The sequence below is a fragment of the Bos grunniens genome, chromosome 12 (genome assembly GCF_055505025.1).
Source record: "Bos grunniens cultivar Pamir isolate PY7600 chromosome 12, Bosgru_T2T1.0, whole genome shotgun sequence".
Taxonomy (NCBI): Eukaryota; Metazoa; Chordata; class Mammalia; order Artiodactyla; family Bovidae; genus Bos; species Bos grunniens.
In genome coordinates, this window is record NC_141176.1 from 19,368,562 (window position 1) to 19,389,301 (window position 20,740).

The window sequence follows — 20,740 nt, forward strand, 5'->3', positions numbered from 1 at the left end:
ATCCTATAGGGAGCATTTCCTCCTCTTACCATAGCATGTATTTTATGCTAGCTCCAAAGTGAGGTCTTTCCTACTCAACAGCTACTTTACTCTGTGCCAGGTATTCTGTTATTTTACTTTCCTAGTTGCTACTGCGTCTCCTTGTTTACCTTGTAAGCTTCTTGCAGTCAACAGTTCTGTCTCATGTTTCTTTTATATCCTCTGCTGTACCTTCTTCCATCTGTACCATATCTTCCATACGGTAGCCACTGTCTGCCTCTGCCTCTTGAGCATTGAAAATGTGGGTTGTCCAGTTGAGACGTGCAGTAAGCACTAAACACACTGGACTTCAAAACTCAGTACAAAGGATGAATTAATTGTTTTATTGATTAAATGTTGAAAGGGTAGTATTTTGGATATATTTGATGGAATAAAGCCTATTAAAATTAATTTCACCAACTTCCTTTTGAGGGGGACCTGCCATGCAGCATGTGGAATCTTAGATCCCCAGTAGGATCAAACCCATGCCCCCTGCATGGAGAGCACAGAGTGTTAACCATGGGACCTCCAGGGAAGTCCCTCCTTTGCTTTTTTTTTTTTTTTTTTACATACGATACAAACACTTTATTAACAGCAGATCATCCTGCTGGGCCAAGGCGACAACCCAGACAGCCAGCACCCAGTCACAAGTTCAGCGCAGCCTCCGAGCCTCTCGCTCTGACTCCAACAGGGTGAGCACGTCGCCCTCGCGCACGGGGCCTTTCACGTTTCGGATGATGGAGCGGCTCGTGTCGTCCATGAATTCTACGCGCACCTGCGTGCACTGTCCCTGAGAACCGGTCCTGCCCAACACCTTGGTGACCCTGGCAAGCTTGATGGGCTGCACACGGCTCGTGTCCATGATGGCGGCGCGGCGGCAGTCGGGCGGAGAGCCCCCTTTGCTTTTTTAAATGAGGCTTCTAGAAATTCTTCATTTGCACCTGTGGCTCACATGGTGTTTCTACAGTCAGCACTGGTCTAGAGTCCTCAACACAGTGACTCTTGTACAAAGAGGTGCTCCCAACTCAGTGGTAGTTGGAGAGGAATGAAAAGCAGCAGTTCGCTGGTTGCATTTCATCTGAGGCATTTTCTCTCAGTCTCCCCCACTCCTGTTTTCTTGGTTGATAGGAGCAGGAGGATCACTCATCTGTAGCCCCACTAAGCAGAACTCCAATCCAGGAAACAGATGATAATTAAAGAAGAAACTCATCTGAACGTGAAACAAATGCTAGCTCCAAAGTGAGGTCTTTGGACAGTGTGAGATGCAAAGTCTGATTTAAGAGAGGTGCCGCGAGATCTTCCACTTTGGAGTAACCAAAAAGACTTTTAAGAAGTGCTTAAGCAGTTTAACCTCATCTAAATTAAACCCTTTCACCGTTAAATGAAGTTTTGTTTCAGAACTGAAATTTGAAGGTAAAATTGAAAGTGCTTTCTGCTATGGAAAACCAGATGAATAAAGAGGATGAGCATTGGAAAGGGCGAAGAAATACTACATGGATGCTTGTGGCCAAATTAACAGCAAACTAATAGATTAGAGAGTAAAGGTTGTCTCCCACTGGTACGTCCAACTGGGCTGTTGGGAACAGCTGGCTTTTTTCTCCGTCTCTGACTCTTCCCTGTTCTTCCTAGCTCGCTCTCTGTTTCTTTCCCTTCTTCATTCTTCTCTTAAAAAAAAAATCTGCTTCCTATCATGTATCTTTCTCTCCTAATTTATTATAATGCTAGATTACATCACATTTAAGTACATTGTTCATTTACTTCTTTAATTCACCCCAAATTTTTGAATATAATATAAGAATCTAAATTCTTTTTTATAGGTGGTTAGAGCATTATTTCTTGAATACAATTGATTTATAATGTCAATGATTATAATTGAGAACTTCCTATGGGCAGGAAAGTGATGTGAGAACTTTGTATTTAAATTCCTACTAAAGTTTGTTAGGCAAAGGGTTTCCTCATGTCTGTGTGTGCTCAGTGTCTCCAGTCGTGTCTGACTCTTTGTAACCCTGTGGACTGTTAGCTCACCAGGCTCCTCTGTCTATGGGATTCTCCTGGCAGGAAGACTGGAGTGGGTTGTCATTCCCTCCTCCATGGGAATCTTTCCGACCCAGGAGTCAAACCGTGTCTCTTATGTCTCCTGCCTTGGCAGGCGGGTTCTTTACCACTAGCGCCATCTGGGAACCCCATTGTCCCTCATGTTTAGATCTTTTATTTATTTAGTTTTTAGAAAGTCCCTGGACATTTTAAATAAAATATTTTCTTTTTTTTTTTTTTTTTTCATTAAGCCATTAAAAAAATGCAAAAGTAAAATTTAAATAATTGCAAAGGTGCTTTTCTACTTGGGTCCCGAATTTTCTCTCCCTGGGAGCTAAGACTCTCTTCTAAAAACAAGTGCCCAGCCCTCTCCTTTCAGATGGGTGGAGGAGTTACAGACCAAGGAATTCCACTTTTCCATTTCTCATGAGGGATGTTACTTTGTAGGTGTCTTCCAGGTTGCAGAAAGGTTGCAAAAAAGGATATGCGCGCTCTGCCCCAAAGACCTCGAGTGTAGTGTCCTGTACTTTGCACAGTCAGAGAATATAGCTGCTCATGAAAACTGTTTGGTAAGTTTGAACACACATGAGTCCTTCAGGGAAGGACATCCTGAAATAGATAAATGTACTTTGAATACAACAAAAAACAACACATTGGCTGCCCATGGTTTGGGCTTTTAAGTGGGGATTTGGGGAGCATATTTTCTCGTTTTAAAGTTTCAGATAGTAATATTTTTTGATTACTTTTGGTTTTATTTATAACTGATCAAACATAAGGAATTATGGTGAAGAAGCTTCTTTAAAGATATTTTAAATATTTCAAATGTAACAGATACCCATAGACATTTATAAAATGTCTACCCCAGACTTATTAAATGATATTATATGATACTCACTTCAGCTTTTATTTTTTTTAAGGAAAAACAACGTAGATAGTTAAGGACTCTCCCTTCTCTGTCCCATTCGTGGCATTCCTTCACCAACACAAATTTGGTACTTATTATTATGTTGTGTTTTTAATTTTATGCTTCCACCACATATTTAAGTATTTCTAAACAATAATATGATATTGTTTTATATGTTCTTGGACTTTACAGAATTTCTATCAAATTCTGTGGATTAGTGAGACTTATCCATGTTGATAGTAGCTCTAATCTTTAATTTTAAATGTTACAGTATTCCATTTTATGACTGTAATTAGTCTTTTTAAAATGATTTTGTTTTTCTTTAGTATTTACTTATCTTTTGACTGTGCTGGGTCTTCGTTGCTGCGCCTGGGCTTTCTCTAGTTGCAGCAGGCAGGGGCTGCTCTCTAGTTGGCGGTACGTGGGCTTCTCAGCGCCGGGGCTTCTCTTGTTGCAGAGCAGAGGCTCCGCAGGGCGCAGGCTCAGCCGTTGTGATGCACAGGCTTAGTTGCAAGACGTGTGGGATCTTCCCGGATCAGGGATCGAGCCCAAGTCCCCTGCATTGGCAGGCACATTCTTAGTCACTGGACCCCCAGGGAAGTCCGTATAATCACTATTAAAGTGAATGATCATTTGGGGTTTTCCAGTTTTTTATGTGACTGACCAGCTGCCATGAATATCCCTGGATAGGTCTCCTAATTCATGGGAGCTTTCCTCTGATCTGGGGGGCACTTAGCAAAAAGCAGAACTGCTGGGCTCAGGAAGAGTGCATTCTGCGCCTCAAGAAATGTGCCAAACTGCTCTCCAAAGGGATTGCGCCAAGTTCGACTTCCACTTCTTCTTTGTCAACACTTAGTGCTGTGTGATCTATTTATTTATTTAGATCTGGTAAAAGTGTGCGTAATTATGTAGAAAATTGCCGAACTGTCCTCCACGGTGGCTGTGCCACTTTACATCCCCACCCGAAATGAGTGAGCTCATGTTGTTTGTATCTGAATCATTAGTGGCCTGATGACACGAGATTTTGAACATCTTTTCATGTATTTATTTGCCATCTGTGTATCTTCTTTGGTGTTGTCTGTTCAGATCTTTTGTCCAGTTTTTAATTAGCTTGTTGTTGTTAAGTTTTAAGAGCTCTTTGTATTTTGGATAGAAGTCCTTTGACAGATATATTTTATGTATTTTCTCCCAGCCTGTAGCTTTTCTTTTCTTTCTCTTCACAGTTCCTCCTTGGGTCTGTGGTTTGGTGTCTGTCATGATGCTATGAAATTTAATGTTTTCCTTTCAGATGGGTGTGAGATAGTCTCTTGTTTGTATTTGCAGTTCCTGGATGACATAGTGGGCTTGCACCTCCCTTGCTGTGCTTCTTCTATGTGGTTCTATTTGCTTTCTTTTTGCAGTTCTGTTTGTTGATTCTGTGACTTCTGTTCAGAGACTACATTTTATTTTTGAGATCTTAATTTCACTTACATATATTTACATAAAAATACATTCAATGCTTTATCATATATTTGGCTTTTGATTTTATTTATGGTGCTTCCTGTTGCATGGAAGCTTGTAATGTAATTAACATTCATCATTTTCCTTTATAATTTGTAGGATTTTCACCCTAAAAATTTCTTTTCCATATTAAGGTTCTGTTTCCCAAAAAGTTTAAAAATTGTGTTCTCATTTAGTTTCTTTTTTAACTTATGCTAATCAGTTTATTGTTGATAATAAGAATGCCTTTGGATTTAGAAACAGCTCATTTAGGACTGAGGTAAATTAGAAAGCTATGGGCTTCCCAGGTGGCTCACTGGTAAAGAATCCATCTGACAATGCAGGAGATGTGGGTTTGATCCCTAGTTGAGAAGATCCCCTGGAGAAGGAAATGGCAACTCCCTCTTTTGCCTGGGAAACCCCATGGACTGAGGAGCCTGTTGGGTTAGAGTCTGTGGGTCACAAACGAGTTGGATACAACTTAGCTACTAAACAACAACAAATTAGAAAGCTAAAGGAAAGATTGAAATAATTAAGGGAAGTGATATTTTTGATGCAACTGAATTTATCTGGATTACCATATAAAACAGGGATCTACTTTTGACAGCTTATGGTGAACAATGCCAGATTCTTGGTATCTGAAGATGGTTTAGCTTTGGGACCAGGAGCCAGGCTTGATCACTCAAGAGCTTTTGTGTAGCAGTTTTATTAAAATGAAAAAGGGACAGAGAAAGCTTCTGACACAGACATCAGAAGGGGGGTGGAGAGTACCCCGCTCACTGGTCTTTGCAAGGGCGCTATATACCTTATTATAATAAAGGGTCTTACAGATGCACTCCCACAACATACATCTTAAGATAACAAGATTAGTCAGAAGGTTCTTGTTAAGGAGAAACATGTCTTTGAGCAAGATTCATTGTTATATTGACTAAGACAAAGCAGTGTAGAAAAAAACATTTGTCCTTTTCTCCTCTTTGGGCACTCCAGCCCCCTCTCTCCTCTTTGAGTAACCTGGACTTCTTATTAACCTACCTAGGAATTGACTCTCTCACTTTTTTTGTTTTTTCCATGTGATTAACTACTTCCCCCAGCTCTATCTCGCCTGCAGTGTGGGAGACCCAGGTTCAATCCCTGGGTTGGGAAGGTCCCCTGGAGAAGGAAATGGCTACCCACTCCAGTCTTCGCTGGAGAATCCCATGGACAGAGGAGCCTGGTGGGCTACAGTCCATGGGATGGCAAAGAATCGGACACAACTGAGCAACTAACACTTTCACTTTCCTGCACTGTTATTAAAAAACAAACTATCCTTTCCTTACTGATCTGTAGTCATAATAATGGTTATTGTTATTATGATTTGGTGTCCACTGTGTGTAAGGTAATACTCTGGGAGCTTACCTGTGCTTAACTATTCACCCTCACCACTACTCTAAGACGGAGGTTTTGTAATTACGCCCAAACTAAAGGTGGAACAACTGAGGCACAGAGAGATTAAGTGACTTGCCCAAGGTCGCGGGGCTGTAAGTGACTGAGCCAGGACTCTCACCTAGATGTCTAGTTCTTGAACCTTCATCCTTACCTGTTGCTCTTAACAGTATTGTCATATGGGCACAGATATCTTTCTTGGCTGTCCATTCTGTTCCATTGGTCACTTATGTATCCCTGAGCTGGTACAGTGCTCTTAATTACTATGATTTTACGATAAGCCTTAGTTATTTTTTTTTGCACTTTGAATTTGAGATCAGCTTATCAGGTTTCACAGAAATTTCTATTGGAATTTTAACTGGAATTCTATGGAATTTATAGATAAATTTGGGAAAAATAGACACCCTCACAATATGTCTTTCCATTAACAGGGCTGTCTCTCCAATTAGCCACATCTTTTATGAATTTCAAAAATGCCCAACAATTTTTGTCAGAACTTTGGGTCAGGTCTATTCCTGCATTGGTTTTTGTTTTGTTTTTGTTAATACATTTTTAAAATGGACTATTATTGGTATACTGGCTTCCCGGGTGGCTCAGTGGTAAAGAACCCACGTGCCAATACAGGAGATGCAGGTTCAATCTGGGGATCAGAAAGATCTCCTGGAGAGGAAATGACAGCCTGCTGCAGTGTATGCTTGCTTGGAGAATCCCATGAACAGAGGAGACTATAGTCCACAGGGTTGCAAGAGTCGGATGTGACTTAGCAACTAGACAACATAATTGATATACACAAACACTATTGATTTTTTTTTAACTCATCCAAAAATCTTGCCAAATTCTTGCATCTAAAAATCAGATTTACTTGGATATTTTATTTGGGCAGTCCTCATCTATAAATGAAGACTTTTTTTTCCTATAAATTTTTGGGCCTCTTAATTTCTTTTTCTTATTTTACCACATTTTTCTAGAACATTTGTTATACTGGTGATTAGAAGCATTTTAGTGAGCCTTGATTGTTCTTATATTACTGGGATGCTTCTAGGTTTTATCATTAAATTTGTATTTAAGTTTTTAATACTTCCAATTTATTAAAATTAGATAGCTCCCTTTTATTTTTAGTTTTCTACAAGTTAAAGTATTGAATATTATGAAGCGCTTTTTTCTGCATCTATTGTAATGATCTTCTGGGTTCTTTCCCTCTCTTTCTCTGGGCATGCACAGTGCTAGATGCTTTCTTTTTTTATATACATACTTTGACTTTCTTAAATCTCAAACTTACAGAAAAGTTGCACATACAGTACAAAGAATCTTTTTTGTTGGAACTGATCAAAGAACTATTCACATATTGAGATACAGGAAAGTCATTCTGGCTTATACATGAGTTAACTTGAATTTTATGCTAACTAAAATAGTCTTTCTGTGGCCTATCAAATATACATTGTACATCTGCTTTATTTGTTAGAGATAAGGGGACATTGACCAGAAGTAAAAAAAGTCCATGTTAAAAATAAAGATTAAATGCCTCTCTTCCTGGCATGCCAACACAGGTCCTTCGTTGATGATAAACCTCCCTTCCCAGGTACCAAGGTCATACTGACTCACTGCGTATGTGCTGGTCTGTTCTTTTTCTTCTTTTTTTAAAAAATAATTTTGAAGAAATGTAACGCTGACTTGTTTAATGTTCTTTGTTCTAACAAGGTATAAAACTGTACTAGAAACAGTGTTTCTGCGGAGCAGTTTCTAAGAGTAATCTGGGAAATGGACTTCCGGGCTAGGCCTTCATTTGGCTCAAATCCATTCTTATTATAGATTGTTCGTTGATTATTTTCATTGACAGAACCATTGGAAATTGAGACACGATATATTATCTTTCCTGAACACTTAGTGTGTCTTTTTTACAAACAAGGATATTTACATAATCACAATGTAACCATCAAAATCAGGGATTCAGCATTAATATATTACTATCACCTGATCCTCAGACCACTCAGGTTTCAGGTTCAAGTGTCCCAATAACTTTCTTTATAGCAGAAGATTCTGATATGTTTGGTTTTCATGTCTCAAGTTTTCTCCTTTTAATTTGTTACTATAAGATATGTGCTTGTTTGTTTTCTGCTGTTAAGCCATTCTGAAAATAACACTATTTGATTGTGATGTTTATCTTAATATACTCTTAATGTTCATTTTGTATGTTCAGTTAACCCTGTTGGTACAATTTACATTAAAAAGCACTCATTTTAAGTGTACAGTTCAGAGAGTATGAATTCACGTATTTGCCAATGTAACCGCTACCACCATCAAGATGTAGAACATTTCTGTTACCCAAGAAGGTTCTCTCATGCCTCCTTGTAACCACTTCCCCCCCAGCCCCAGCACCTCTAGGTTGAACCTGTCTTTCTCATCTCATATGAAAGGAACCAGTATGTATGCTTTGTGTCTGGCATCTTTTGCTCATTAACAGTCTTTGGAGATTCTTCCATGGTGTTTCTTGTATCTGTAATTTGTTCCTTTTTAGTTCTGCATAGTATTCCATTGTATGGATCTGTCCTAATCTGTTTATTCATTCGTCTGTTGATAGACATATGTATTATTTTCATTGTGGGGCTATGCTGTGTGCTGTGCTCAGTTGGTTCAGTCGTGTCCATCTCTTTGCAACTCTATGGACTGTGGCCCGCCAGGCTCCTCTGTCCATGGGATTCTCCAGGCAAGCATTCTGGAGTGGGTTGCCATGCCCTCCTCAGGGAATCTTACCAACCCAGGGATGGTACCTGCTTCTCTTGTGTCTCCTTCATTAGGGTGGGTCCTTTACCACCAGCACCACCTGGGAATTTTAAGATAACTCTGCTGTGCACATCTGACTGTGTGTCTTCATGTAGGCGTGTTTTTTGTGTATTATATCACTAGTTTATTTTTTTAGATTCCACATATAAGTGATGACAAGTACTGTCTTTGACTTCTTTCACTAAGCATAATACCTTCCACATCCATCCATGTTGTTGCAGATGGCAAAATTTCATTCTTTTTTATGGCTGAAGAGTATTCCATTGTGCGTTTGTGTGTGTGCATACTAAATATACACATACATACATATATATGTGTGTGTGTATATATTATATATACATATAGGAGCTTCCCTAGTGGCTCAGATAGTAAAGAATCTGCCTGCAGTGAGAGAGACTCGAGTTTGATCCATGGATCTGGAAGATCCCCTGGAGAAGGAATCTTCTGAAGTGGCTACCCACTCCAGTATTCTTGCTTGGAGAATTCCCGGACAGAGAAGCCTGGCGGGCTACAGTCCACGGGGTCACAAAGAGTCACACACCGCACATCTTTATTATCTGTCCGTCTGTTGATGGACACTTAGTCTGCTTCCACACTTTGGCTATTGTAAATAACACTGTTATGAACATTGTGGTATGTGCATCTTCTTGAATTCGTGTTTTCATTTTCTTTGGATGCATACCCAGGAGTGGAATTGCTGGATCATATGATAGTTCTGTTTTTAGTTTTTTTTGAGGAACCTCCATATTGTTTTCCATAGCAGCTGTACCAACTTACATTCCCACCATCCATGCACAGGGTTCCCTTTTCTCAACATCCTCACCAACATTTATGTGCAGTCTTCTTGATGACAGCCATTCTGACAGGTGTGAGGTGACATCTCTTTCAGGTTTTCATTTGCCCTTCTCTGATGATCAGTGATACTGAGCATCTTTTCATGTGCCTTTCGGCCATCTGCATGTCTTCTTTGGAAAAATACCCATTCAGATCTTCTGCCCATCTTTTAATCAGGTTGTTTTTTTGATCTTCAGTTTTATGAGCTGTTTGTATTTTAACCCCTTACTGGTCATATCATATGCAAATATTTTCTCCCACTCAATAGGTTGTCTTTCTGTCTTATTGATGGTTTGTTGATGCAAAAGCTTTTAAGTTTAATTAGGTCCCATTTGTTTATTTTTGCTTATATTTTCCTTGCATTTGGAGATAAAAAAGAATATTGCTTTTTGTCAAAGAGTGTCCTGCCTGTGTTTTCTTCTAGGAGTTTTATGGTGCCCCATCTTACACTTAGGTCTTTAATCCATTTTGAATTTATTTTTGTGTATGATGAGAAGATGTTCAAATTTCATTTTTTAACATGTTGCTGTCCAATTTTCCCATCACTGCTTATTGAGGAGACTGTCTTTTCTCCATTGTATATTCTTGCCTTCTTTAAATGTGGACATACACTTTTATTTCTTGAGTGAATACCTAGAAGAGGAATGCTAGGTCATAAAGTAAGTGTATGTTTAACTTTAAAGGTGACTGCATTATTTTATACTTCTACCAACAATGTGTAAGCATTTCATTTGCTCCATACCGGCATTGACACTTGGTTATTTTTCAGTCTTTTTAATTCTAACCGATCTGGTGAGTGTGTACTGGTATCTCATTGTGGCTGTGGCTGCGGGTTACCGATTTTGAGCATCTTTCCATGTGCTTATTCACCATTTGTAACTCTTCTTCTCTGAAGTGTCTGTCCAGATCTTTTGGCCATTTTTAATTGTATTGTCTTATTGAGTGGCAACAGTTTTTCCTATACCCTAGATATACGTTTTTTGTCAGGTATATGAATTGCAAATATTTTCTCCCAATTTCTGGCTTGCCTTTCTTTTTTCTTAGCAATGTCTTTCAAAGAGCAAAAACTTTTAATTTTGATGAATTCCAACTTTTTAACTTTTAAAAATATTTATCTATTTATTTGGCTGTGTTGAGTCTTGGTTGCAACATGTGAAGTCTCTTTTTGCAGCGCATGGGCTTAGTTGCTCCATGGCATGTGGTATCTTAGTTCCCTGACCAGGGATCAAACTCATGTCCTCTGCATTGGAAGGTGGATTCTTAACCACTGGACCACCAGGGAAGTCCCGACCAGCTTGACAACTTTTTTATAGTTCCTGCTTTTATTAGAAATCTTTGCCTATGTCAGGTCAGAATGTTTTTTAATGTTTTTCATGCGCTTTATAATTTAAGTATACTGTAATGTTGGTCTTTCATTAGGAAGTAGTTTGGATTCTTTTGGTCTCAAGAAGCTCTTAGAAACTCGAGCCAACCTGAATACATAAGAGGCTTTGTGAGTTGCAGAGCCCCTCTGTGGCTCCGAAAGGCAGCTCCAGAGGCAGGGCCAAGAAACAGGAGCTGAGAAGCCCTTAGGAACCTGGGACGTCCTGTGTAGCCCTCATTTTTTGTTTTCCCTCTCTCAGTAGACTGGCTTTCTCTTCTCTGACTGTGTGCCTCAGAGCCTATTTAACTTTCCTAGAATAGGAACTTTGGTTGGCCCAGCTTGGGATCTGGGCCTTGACCAAGTCCAGTTAGCCACTGAGGGTCAGGGTTAGGCAGTGTGAAACATGCCCGGGGATCAGGACTTTTCCCAGAGAAAAGCTGGGTGGCTTGAGGTCTGCTCACACACCCCGAAAGTTTGTCAGCTTCCATTCCTGGTGAACACTTTTTTGATACCATTTTCTGACTTGTAGCTCTCAACATTTCTTTGTACATAATCTGGATTGTTTTTCTTTTCCCAATCTGCAGCTGTATTCCTCGGCACTTGTGGAATGTGAGGACTATGATCCATCTAATAATGATAGAAATTTTGATGTGGAATCAGTAAAGAAAGAAATCAAGAGAGGAAGGAAGTTGGTAAGTATGAATGATTTTCTTAGAAAGATGAACAGACCCTTGGGGATGCCTTCAAAAGAAAGTCTATTTGATTAATAAACCAGGGATACAGATCTATCTTGGAAAGCTGAAAGAAGTAGGATCTGTATTGGAAACTTACATTCAATTGAATATATTAATATTTTAAAATAAGCTACAATGTATTTCATCAGCAAAGTATCAATAGATAATGAGTCAGAATGCTTTGGCTAAAAGTAGAAGGAACTCCAGCTGAGACTGGCTTTTAAAAAAAAGAATGCTCATTTTCTCACTTAGCCAGAGGAAAAACTGGCTTCAGAGTTGGTTGATTCAGGGGCTCAATGATGTCATCAAGGGCCCATCATCCTTTTCACCCTGCTGTCCACAGCATCAGCTGGTCCCTTTGTGATCTTAGGGTGGCCACAGGCAGCTGCTGAAGCATCAGGCTTTCGTCTTCCTGTCTATAAAAAGTTCTTCCCCAAGCATGGCCTAAGAGCCCTCCTGAAAGCTGAGTTAGGCCACATTTCTCTTTCTGCACCAATTGCTAGAGGCGACCGTTCGTAATCAGGATCTACCCTTGGAGCTGGGGTCAGCTCCCTGGGAAGGAAGCACTCTGGGCAGTTACCCTCCCGGGGCTGCTGCAGGAGACTCCCCCAGTGACAGCACCCTTCACAGCTTAGACAGCAGTACAGTAAGCATAAGCACTGACACGCTCAGCACCACCACGACCCACAGTCAGGTTAGTGACCCAGAAAACATTCTTTTAGTCCTTGTGCGATGTCAGCATATACGGGGGCAGTTTCCGCAGCACCCGATGCACTTTGAGATGTGCCTGCTCTGGGCGCTCAGTGAGCAGGCAGCTCAGCACAGCTGGGGCTCAGGAAGCCTTCTGCGCTGGGGGTGGGGGTGAAAATGAAGACGGGGAATTCCAGAGAGAGGGGACAGGGCGTGCAAAAGCTTATGGAAGGCCGGAAAGAAGATGCGGTGTGTTCATAGAACCACAAGCATAGGACTCTCCCTGGCATTCTCTTTACTGACCTCACAGAATTATATAGATGTAATAGAAGGTGTGAGGCCACTCCCTTGCCCTTAGATGGTGAGTTGACTCCGGTTTCCACTGGAACAGCAAAGCCGCAGTACACGTCTTTGTGCATCACCCTTACGTGCTGGTGTGAGCGGTACTGTGCGGCACAGTCCCAGAAACAGCTGAGTCAGAGAGAGTTCCCTTTAAAATCTTTGAAACGTGCTGACAAAATGACCCCCAGGAAGACTATACCACTTTATACATCTGTTCTTCGTGGATGAAAGAGCGCTTCTCCCAGCCCTAGACAAAAATGAGTGTCACAGACCTTGTTGATTTTTGCCAGTCTCACCAAGTTCTACATTGCGTTTCCCCGACCCCTGGAGAAGCTGACCATTTCCCCTCCTAAGTCACTGTCCTGGCCTCCCGGCTAGCCCAGCTGCAGCGGCTCTTCCGTGATCTCTGGCCACGGTCCAGCACAGCCGTCACTCCCCTGCGGCCCTCCCCGCCCCACCGGGCGCCCTCCGTGCTCACGGAGCAGAACCCCTCCCTGGGGAAGCACGTCTGTATGATGTCTGCAGGAGCTCAGTAGTGCTGGCAGCCCAGCAGTTAACCCGAGAAAACCCACAGATGTTCTCACTGATCCTAGATTCACAGCCATAAACTTCAAACAGACCGTCAGCACTTCACCCTCCACACGAAGTGATTCATGTCCTCTCATCTGTCTTTTAAGTCTTGCCCCACCCCAACTTCTCATTCCCAAGATGATGACTCTGCCTGTTGGGTTTTGGTGGTTTTTTTTTTTTTTTTAATATTTATTATTTATTTATTTGGCTGCACCGGGTCTTATTTGCACCGTGTGAACTGTTAGAGCGTGTGGGATCTAGTTCCCCAGCCAGAGATCAAACTAGGGCCCCCTGCTTTGGGAGCTTGGAGTCTTAGCCACTGGACCACCAGGGAAGTCCTGGTTCTGTTTTTCTTTTTGATAAGACTTTAGTTTTAGGTTCACAAAAAAACCTGAGGGGACAGTACAGAGAGTTCCCATATCCCGCCCCACCCTTTATCAACACCAGGCCCCTCGAGAGGGGACATTTGTTACAACTGATGAACAACACTGATACATCAGAAACACCTGGAGGCCATCACTGAAGTTAGGGTACCCTCCTGGTGGTATACATTTCTTTGCCTGATTCTTACCGAGAAGGTGGAAGCGATTAGTCAAGAACTCCTCCCAAATACTCCACCCCCCTGTCCCCAGACCTCCAGCCTGTCAAAGCTAACCCTGCACCTGGGCTTTGGAGCCGCTGCCCCCCACCCGCTCCCTGAGGACTAGGCTCTTGCATTTTCCTCCCCTGCCCCTTCATATCAGCGTCCCCTCTTTCTACTTGATTATTCCCATCAGCATATAAACATGATCAACTGATCATGTCTTCTTTTAAAAAAAAATCCTCCCTCATACACCAAAAGCTGGTCAGTTACAGGGTCACTTGTCTGACTTAGGTGACCTTCCGGCAGGACCCTCACACCGGTCCCTGCCCTGCATCTTGCAGCACTTCCTTCTTCTCACGTCCCGGACATACTCTGCTGGGATGTCTTACCTTTCAGGCTGCTTCCCAGGTGCCTGGGCTGTTTTTCCTCCTCTGCTCACCCTCTGTGAGGTTTGGAGTGCCCAAGGCCCTGTGCTGGGTTCCTTCATCAATCTGAACAGCCTTCCTCCATGACCTCATCCAGTTCCCGTGGCTTCAGGACCACTCTTATCCCTGGACTCTTTTTATCTCCAGCCCTGAAGACCAGCCTGACATACTTAACCTGGATGTCTAATTGCATCTCCCGTTAAACTGGCCCAGAAAAAAACTAGTTCCATCCCCTGCACATACCTGCACACGGTCCATCCACAGCTGTCTGCTTCTCCTCTGCAAATAGCATATCGCTTGTCCGCCATCATCTGCTCCGCAGCCCCAGCCCCGCATCAAGCCCATTAGCATCACCCTATAGATCTTGCGCCCTCCTCTTCTCTCTCACCACCACCCATCCACCAGGGTGGGGTCTGACCCCACTCTCTCAGATGGTTGTTGAACACTGTGGATACCTGTCCCGCTTTTCTCTCCCGCCCACCCCTCCCAGCCCATCCTCCATACAGCTGCCAGAACAGCATCTTTACGCGTGTTTATGCTCCCCTTGCACGAAGATAAAACTGCAGCTCATCACTGTGGTTCATAAGGCCCATATGTCCAAGCCCTCAGTTGCCCCCTGGATCTTAGCTCAGACTCTCCCCCTTGCGTCCCCTCTGTTCCAGCAACACTACCCATCCCTCTTGTAAGCTGGCCAGTACGGAAGCTCATTTCTGTCACAAGAACACAGGCCTTCTGCTGACGATGTCCTTACCTCTGCTTTGATGTAGACTAGGAGCCCTTATAATGTCACCCCTTTAGGGAGGCCTTGTGTATCACTGACCACCCAGTTTGAAATAGGGAACCAGAGACACTCTATCACTTGGCCTTAATTCTCTACAAAGCATATGTCATTGTTTTAAAGTTGGCTTTATTTGATCATTGTCTGTCTCCACCACAAAGTTTACTTCATAATGGCAGGTACCTTATCCACTCCTGTTTCCCTTGTCCTAGAAGAGAGCCTGCCAGGTCAACAGGGACTCCGTGGTCTTTCGGTGAGGCAGTGTTTATTGTTCAGTTGCTAAGATGTGTCTGACTCTGTGACCCCATGAATTGCACACCAGGCTCCTCTGTCCTCCACTATCTCCTGGAGTTTGCTCATGTCCATTAAGTTGATGATGCCATGCAACCACCTCATCCTCTGTCGCCCCCTTCTCCTGGCCTCAATCTTTCCCAGCATCAGGGTCGTTTCCAATGAGTCAGCTCTTCGCATCAGGCGGCCAAAGGGTTGGCGCTTCAGCATTAGTCCTTCCAATGAATATTCAGGGTTGATTTCCTTTAGGATTGACTGGTTTGATCTCCTTGCTGTCCCAGGGACCCTCAAGAATCCTCTCCAGCACCACAATTAGAAATCATCAGTTCTTCAGCACTCAGCCTTCTTTTTGGTCCAGCGGTCACATCTGTACATGACTACTGGAAAAAACCATGGTTTTGACTGTGTGGACCTTTGTCGGCAAAGTGATGTCTCTGCTTTCTAAAACGCTGTCTAGGTTTGTCATAGCTTTCCTTCCAAGGAGCAAGCGTCTTCTGATTTGATGTTTATTAGCTGTTTGTATTTCTGGTGTGATTTGCCTCTTCCCGTTTTTCTGTGGGTTGGTAGATTCTTAACCCGTTTTCAACTATGCAGCAAACAGTCTTCCTTTTTTCTTTTTATGGTATCTTATCACCTTAAAGGTGGCGCTTACATTTTCTTATGTAGTCAGATCAGTCTTTTTCTTTGTGGCTTCTGAGTTTCCTGCCTTGCTTAGACAGCCTTCCTCACTTCAGTACTATACTTTTTTTCTTTTCTCATATTTTCCAGATTTCAGTAGGTTTTTAAAAATAACCTATTTTTTATATAAAGCCTTATTCCACATGAAATTTATTGAGAAATATATTGTGAGGTAGGGATCTTACTCTTACTTCTTTTCTGTGCATCTAGTTAGATGCCCCCCCAACGTTAAACGATCATTCTTTGTACTCTGACTTCATATCCTGCCTTCCGCACAATCTAATTGCTCTCCCATATTTGCATTTTGTTTATTTAGAGTTGTTTGTGCTGCTCTTGGGATACTGTGTGAGCTTTCTCCTGTTTTGCTAGGTGGTTACCTTGCGCTTGTACTTCGTGCAGCCAGAGCGTGATATAAACCAGCCTTGGTCATGGCTCAGATTCCCCCAAACGGTTAGGTTTCTGTCCTTCTAGCCATCTCTACCCCACCTTCCTATCAGGCCAATAGACTAATACAGAGGCAAGAGATCAAATGAATTGAAGTAAGGAAAAAACTTACTCTTCAGAAGTTTTATGTTTGTTTTTTTTACATTTTTGGCCTTTCTGCATAGATGCCAAAGAGGTTTCCCTTCCTTTCTCTCATGTCTCCTCAGTCAAGCGTCTATAAGACACGTGCTGTTATCCCCAGGGAAGAATGCAGGTCCAGGAGAGGGGAAGGGGCCTGCTCGAGATGGCACAGCTGTTAGGGCACCCCCTGGAGCTGCCCTTGGCCACAGGCTCAGTGTCACCTACAGAACCTCTTGCCTAGAGCCAGGCAGTGTTGCCAGCCCTGCTTTTTAGAAATCTCTTAAAGAGAGGGGACAGGATCAGATCATTACAAAACATCCCAGTTAGCTGAGGTTGTGCTGAAATTCCAAAACGAGCAGCCAGGTGTCAGGACCCAGTGTTTGTAACTGAGGACATGAGGGCAGCCAGCTTAAAAATAGCACTTGATGACCTCTTGCCTTTTAATTTTCAACAAAAACTCTGAAAAAGCAGGTGCTTACTCAGTAAATCTCCTCTTCTGTAGAAATGCACGTTTTGCGGGAAAAAAGGAGCCACCGTGGGATGTGACTTAAAATCCTGTTTCAAGAATTACCACTTTTTCTGTGCCAAGAATGACCACGCAGTTCTGCAAGCTGATGGACGTACAGGAATTTATAAGTATTTAATAAAACTGTTGTAAAGCGACATTTGGGGGAGGGGTGGATTGGAATATGGAATGTTAGATTAAGAGAAGACTTTTTAAAGCTAGTTTTATACAAATTCTTTCCAAGTAGGAATGTGGTTTGGGAGATGCCCGGTTAGGAACCTGACTTCAAAAGACCATCCCTGGCTTCCCAGGTGGCTCAGTGGTAAAGAACCCACCTGCCAGTGCGTGAAAGTGGGTTCAGTCTCTGGGTCAGAAAGATCCCGAAGGAGGGCAGGGCAACCACTCCAGTATTCTTGCCTGGAGAAAGAATCCCACGGACAAGAGGGCCTGGCGGGCTACAGTCCACAGAGTCACCAAGAGCTGAACACAACTTAGCGACTAAACAGTAACAATAGTTGTAAGAAGGAAAGCAGGGTTGGTTTTGTCTGGAGTTTGCTCTCCCTGCACCGTGTCTTTCCTGGTAGAAAGTGCTGCTTGTCATAGGGGCGCAAGTGACCTAACAGGTGGCCACAAGGCTGGGAACCAGTCCACACTCGCTCTTGTCTGCAAACAGGAAGGAGCCTTCTTAGTCACAGGTCCCCACTATACCATCTTGTCTCCAAATGGATGCATTTTCCCACTAATGTCACCACCCTCTTCACTACAGCCTCTGAAAATGACAAACTAGGCAGCAAGTACAGTTATCAGACATCAAGTCCTTGAAGAAAAACTTGTTTTGGCTTTGAGATCCTGCTCCTTGTCTTTCAGTTATTCTGTCGTGTTAATTTTTACACAGTGAGGCGTATTTCAAATCTACTACAAGTGTATTTGTTTTACCCGGAGAAACTTGATCTTCCTTCTGATGAAAGATGTCAGTTAAGTCATTATACAGTTTAGTCAGAGGAAATCAGTAAGCCAGTTGTTAACTGATTCAGGTCATTGTAAGTGAACTCTTTCATATATAGATGCAGTGTAGAATATGTTATATAAAGGTGAAGAAAGTTATATAATGGTCTTAACAGTTTTGACCTTTTTAACGTTATGAGATGGAGTAAAACAGAGACTGATGGTCTAGCGTGGACAAGCCAGGGAGACACCTGTCACTTCTTTGGGGGCATGTGAATAGATTCTGATCGAACCGGACATTTTATTTATTTTCGCTGTGCTGGGTCTTCGTTGCTGCGCACGGGCGTTCTCTAGCTGTGACGACGGGGGGCCACTCTCGAGTTGCTGAGACGGCTGCTCTTTGCGGTGGCCTCTCTCGTTGCAGAGCTCGGGCCCCGGGTACACGGGCTCTAGGGCACAGGCTCAGCAGTCGTGGCACACAGGCTTAGCTGCCCCTCAGCATGCGGACTCCTCCCAGACCAGGGATCGAACCTGTGTTCCCTGCGCTGGCGGGTGAATTCTTTATCACTGGACCACCAAGGAAGTCCTGGACATTTTAAAGTTCAGGGAAATATATACATTTTTTTCAGTCACAGTATCCGAATAATAGGATCAGTGTTAAGAGGATTATTATTTTATAGTTGGGAGTATAGCTGATTTACAGTGTTGTGTTAGTGTGAGGTGTACAGAAGTGATTCAGCTCAGGCCTTCTCAGACTCTTTTCCATTACAGGTTGTTACAGAATACTAAGCAGGGTTCCCTGAGCTCTACAGTGGGTCCTGATGGCTATCTGTTGTATATATAGTAGTATATATATGCTAATCCCAAACTCCTAATTTATCCCTCCCAGAGGGTTACTTTTAATACGATTTTTTAAGATCTATTACATTCCTAAATGATATTTTAAAATTCCATATGGAGGGTAGACTCCCCCCCCCCAATTTTATAAAAATCTTCCAACACTAACTTTATAACCCACTTACTTTACGCCAGGAATACTTCAAAGTACTTTGCAAAGATTAATTCATTTAAAACTCATATAATAGCCCAGTAAGGTAGATACTGTTATGCCCATACTATTATGAGGAGACTGAGGCCCTGAGGGACAGTAATTTGTACCCAGGCCACACTTTTGGCAAGTAGCAAAGCTGGGCTAAAGGGCTCCAGAGACTTTGCTCTTTGCCACCACATCCTCTTTAAGCTTAGGGGCCATATATGCCAAAATATGGGCAAACCTAACATTCCAAAAAGTCTAAAGTAATTTATAAAATAATTTGACTTCTGATTTTACAAGTTCCATAGGTATTTTCTTGCTTGAGACTAGACAGGAAATGTATGAATATGTTAATTTTATATTTTTTATATTTGATTTACAGAGAAACCCATGGGTTGTAATATTCTTTCACTTTTATTACTTACCTTCCCAAAGAGCTTGTTTTATTATGACTTCTCCAAAGTCCTGAAACACCCACTGTGAAAGACTATTATTAGCAGAGCTACAAGGTCAAACAAAAAGAAGTTCCTGCTATACCTTAAAGTCTGAAAAAATACTGATCATATATTAGAACCACTGAAGAGAGACTCCATAAAATAATCCTTTTTTGTCATAGTTTTTATCAAGTATCAGGCTTCCCTGGTGGCTCAGACAGTAAAGAATCTGCCTGCAATGCAGGAGACCCAGGTCTGATCCCTGGGTCAGTAAGATCCCCTGGAGAACGGAATGGCTACCTGCTCCAGTACTCTTGCCTGGAGAATCCCATGGACAGAGGAGCCTGGCGGGCTATGGTCCCTGGGGTCGCAAAGAGTCGGACACGACTGAGCGACTGACACTATCAAGTACCAGGTGAACTTTCATTGATTTTTTATTGAATTGAAACATTCAGAGTGCCTGTCACACACAAGACCCGTTGTTATGTGCTGTGATATAAAGAGGAACAAGATGTGGACTAAACCCATTACCTCATGGGAGAACCAGAAGGTCAGAACTATCAGCCTGTGGCAGGATGGGAGCAGGAGGGGACTTGCGTGAAGCTGGCTTGGCCTTCAGTTGATAATTGTTGAAAATGGGTGGGGGCATGGGAGTTCATCACATCTCCACTTCTCTCTGTTTGAAATTTTCCATAAAAAATTAAGTATACCTGGCAAACAAAAGTGCTCAGAGATACCAGAATCCGAAGGATGAGGAGATTAATACTGATTGGGGATGGGGGGTGGTTTGCTGGGAGAACTGCATGGAGGAGGCGGGCACTGGTATAAGATGGGAAGAATTCATACATTCTCCTAGGCGCGGGGGACCCTGCATCTGGGGGTCAGCACCTTAAAGATCTGGGGGCAGAGGAGGAACAGAGGCTGCAGAAAAAACCGGGGCCAGGGCAGCTCCTTCACTCAGAGCACCCCTCTGCTGCAGCTGCACTTCTTCCTTCTCTTCTATGGCTGATCAGTTCCAGGCTTGTGAAGATCAAAGATCTGGGGGCGATGTCTGTGGAGTTAGAGAACTACTCGCCCCGCAGATTAATGCATGCAACTTGCAGTTTCAGTTTCTTGTTTCTTTTTGGCTGCGCCTGGCCTTTGTTGCTGCATAGGCTTTTCTCTGGTTGTGGAGAGCAGGGGCCGCTCTTCATTGCGGTGCACGGGCTTCTCATCGCGGTGACTCCTCTTGTTGCAGAGCACGGGCTCTGGGCGCATGGGCTCAGCAGTTGGAGCACGTGGGCTGGGGTAGCACAGGATCAGTAGTTGTGGCATGCTGGCTTAGATGTCCTGT

The 20,740-nt window shown here is 42.8% G+C and overlaps 2 protein-coding genes across 13 annotated transcripts in view; one reads left to right on the forward strand and one right to left on the reverse strand.

Annotated features, from left to right (window-relative positions):
- PHF11 (PHD finger protein 11) overlaps positions 1-20,740 on the forward strand; it is a 34,611-nt gene that overhangs the window by 4,782 nt on the left and 9,089 nt on the right. For 8 of the 12 annotated variants that reach the window (XM_086329118.1, XM_086329116.1, XM_086329121.1 and 5 more), the window contains 3 exons: positions 2,500-2,621; positions 11,420-11,527; positions 16,993-17,126. In XM_086329118.1, coding sequence (XP_086185244.1) covers positions 2,500-2,621; positions 11,420-11,527; positions 16,993-17,126 — 364 coding nt within the window. Of the gene's footprint in view, positions 1-2,499; positions 2,622-11,419; positions 11,528-16,992; positions 17,127-19,589; positions 19,823-20,740 lie in introns of all 12 variants that reach the window. The other 4 variants (XR_015137955.1, XR_015137954.1, XR_015137953.1 and 1 more) reach the window with 1 other exon arrangement.
- LOC147361464 (small ribosomal subunit protein eS28) lies at positions 562-916 on the reverse strand. The gene has a single exon (XM_086329129.1). The coding sequence runs from the start codon at positions 878-880 to the stop codon at positions 671-673; it is 210 nt and encodes a 69-aa protein (XP_086185255.1). The 5' UTR covers positions 881-916; the 3' UTR covers positions 562-670.

Coding starts and splice junctions, on each gene's coding strand:
- LOC147361464 (XM_086329129.1), bottom strand. CDS start 880: ATGGACACGAGCCGTGTGCAGCCCATCAAGCTTGCCAGGGTCACCAAG.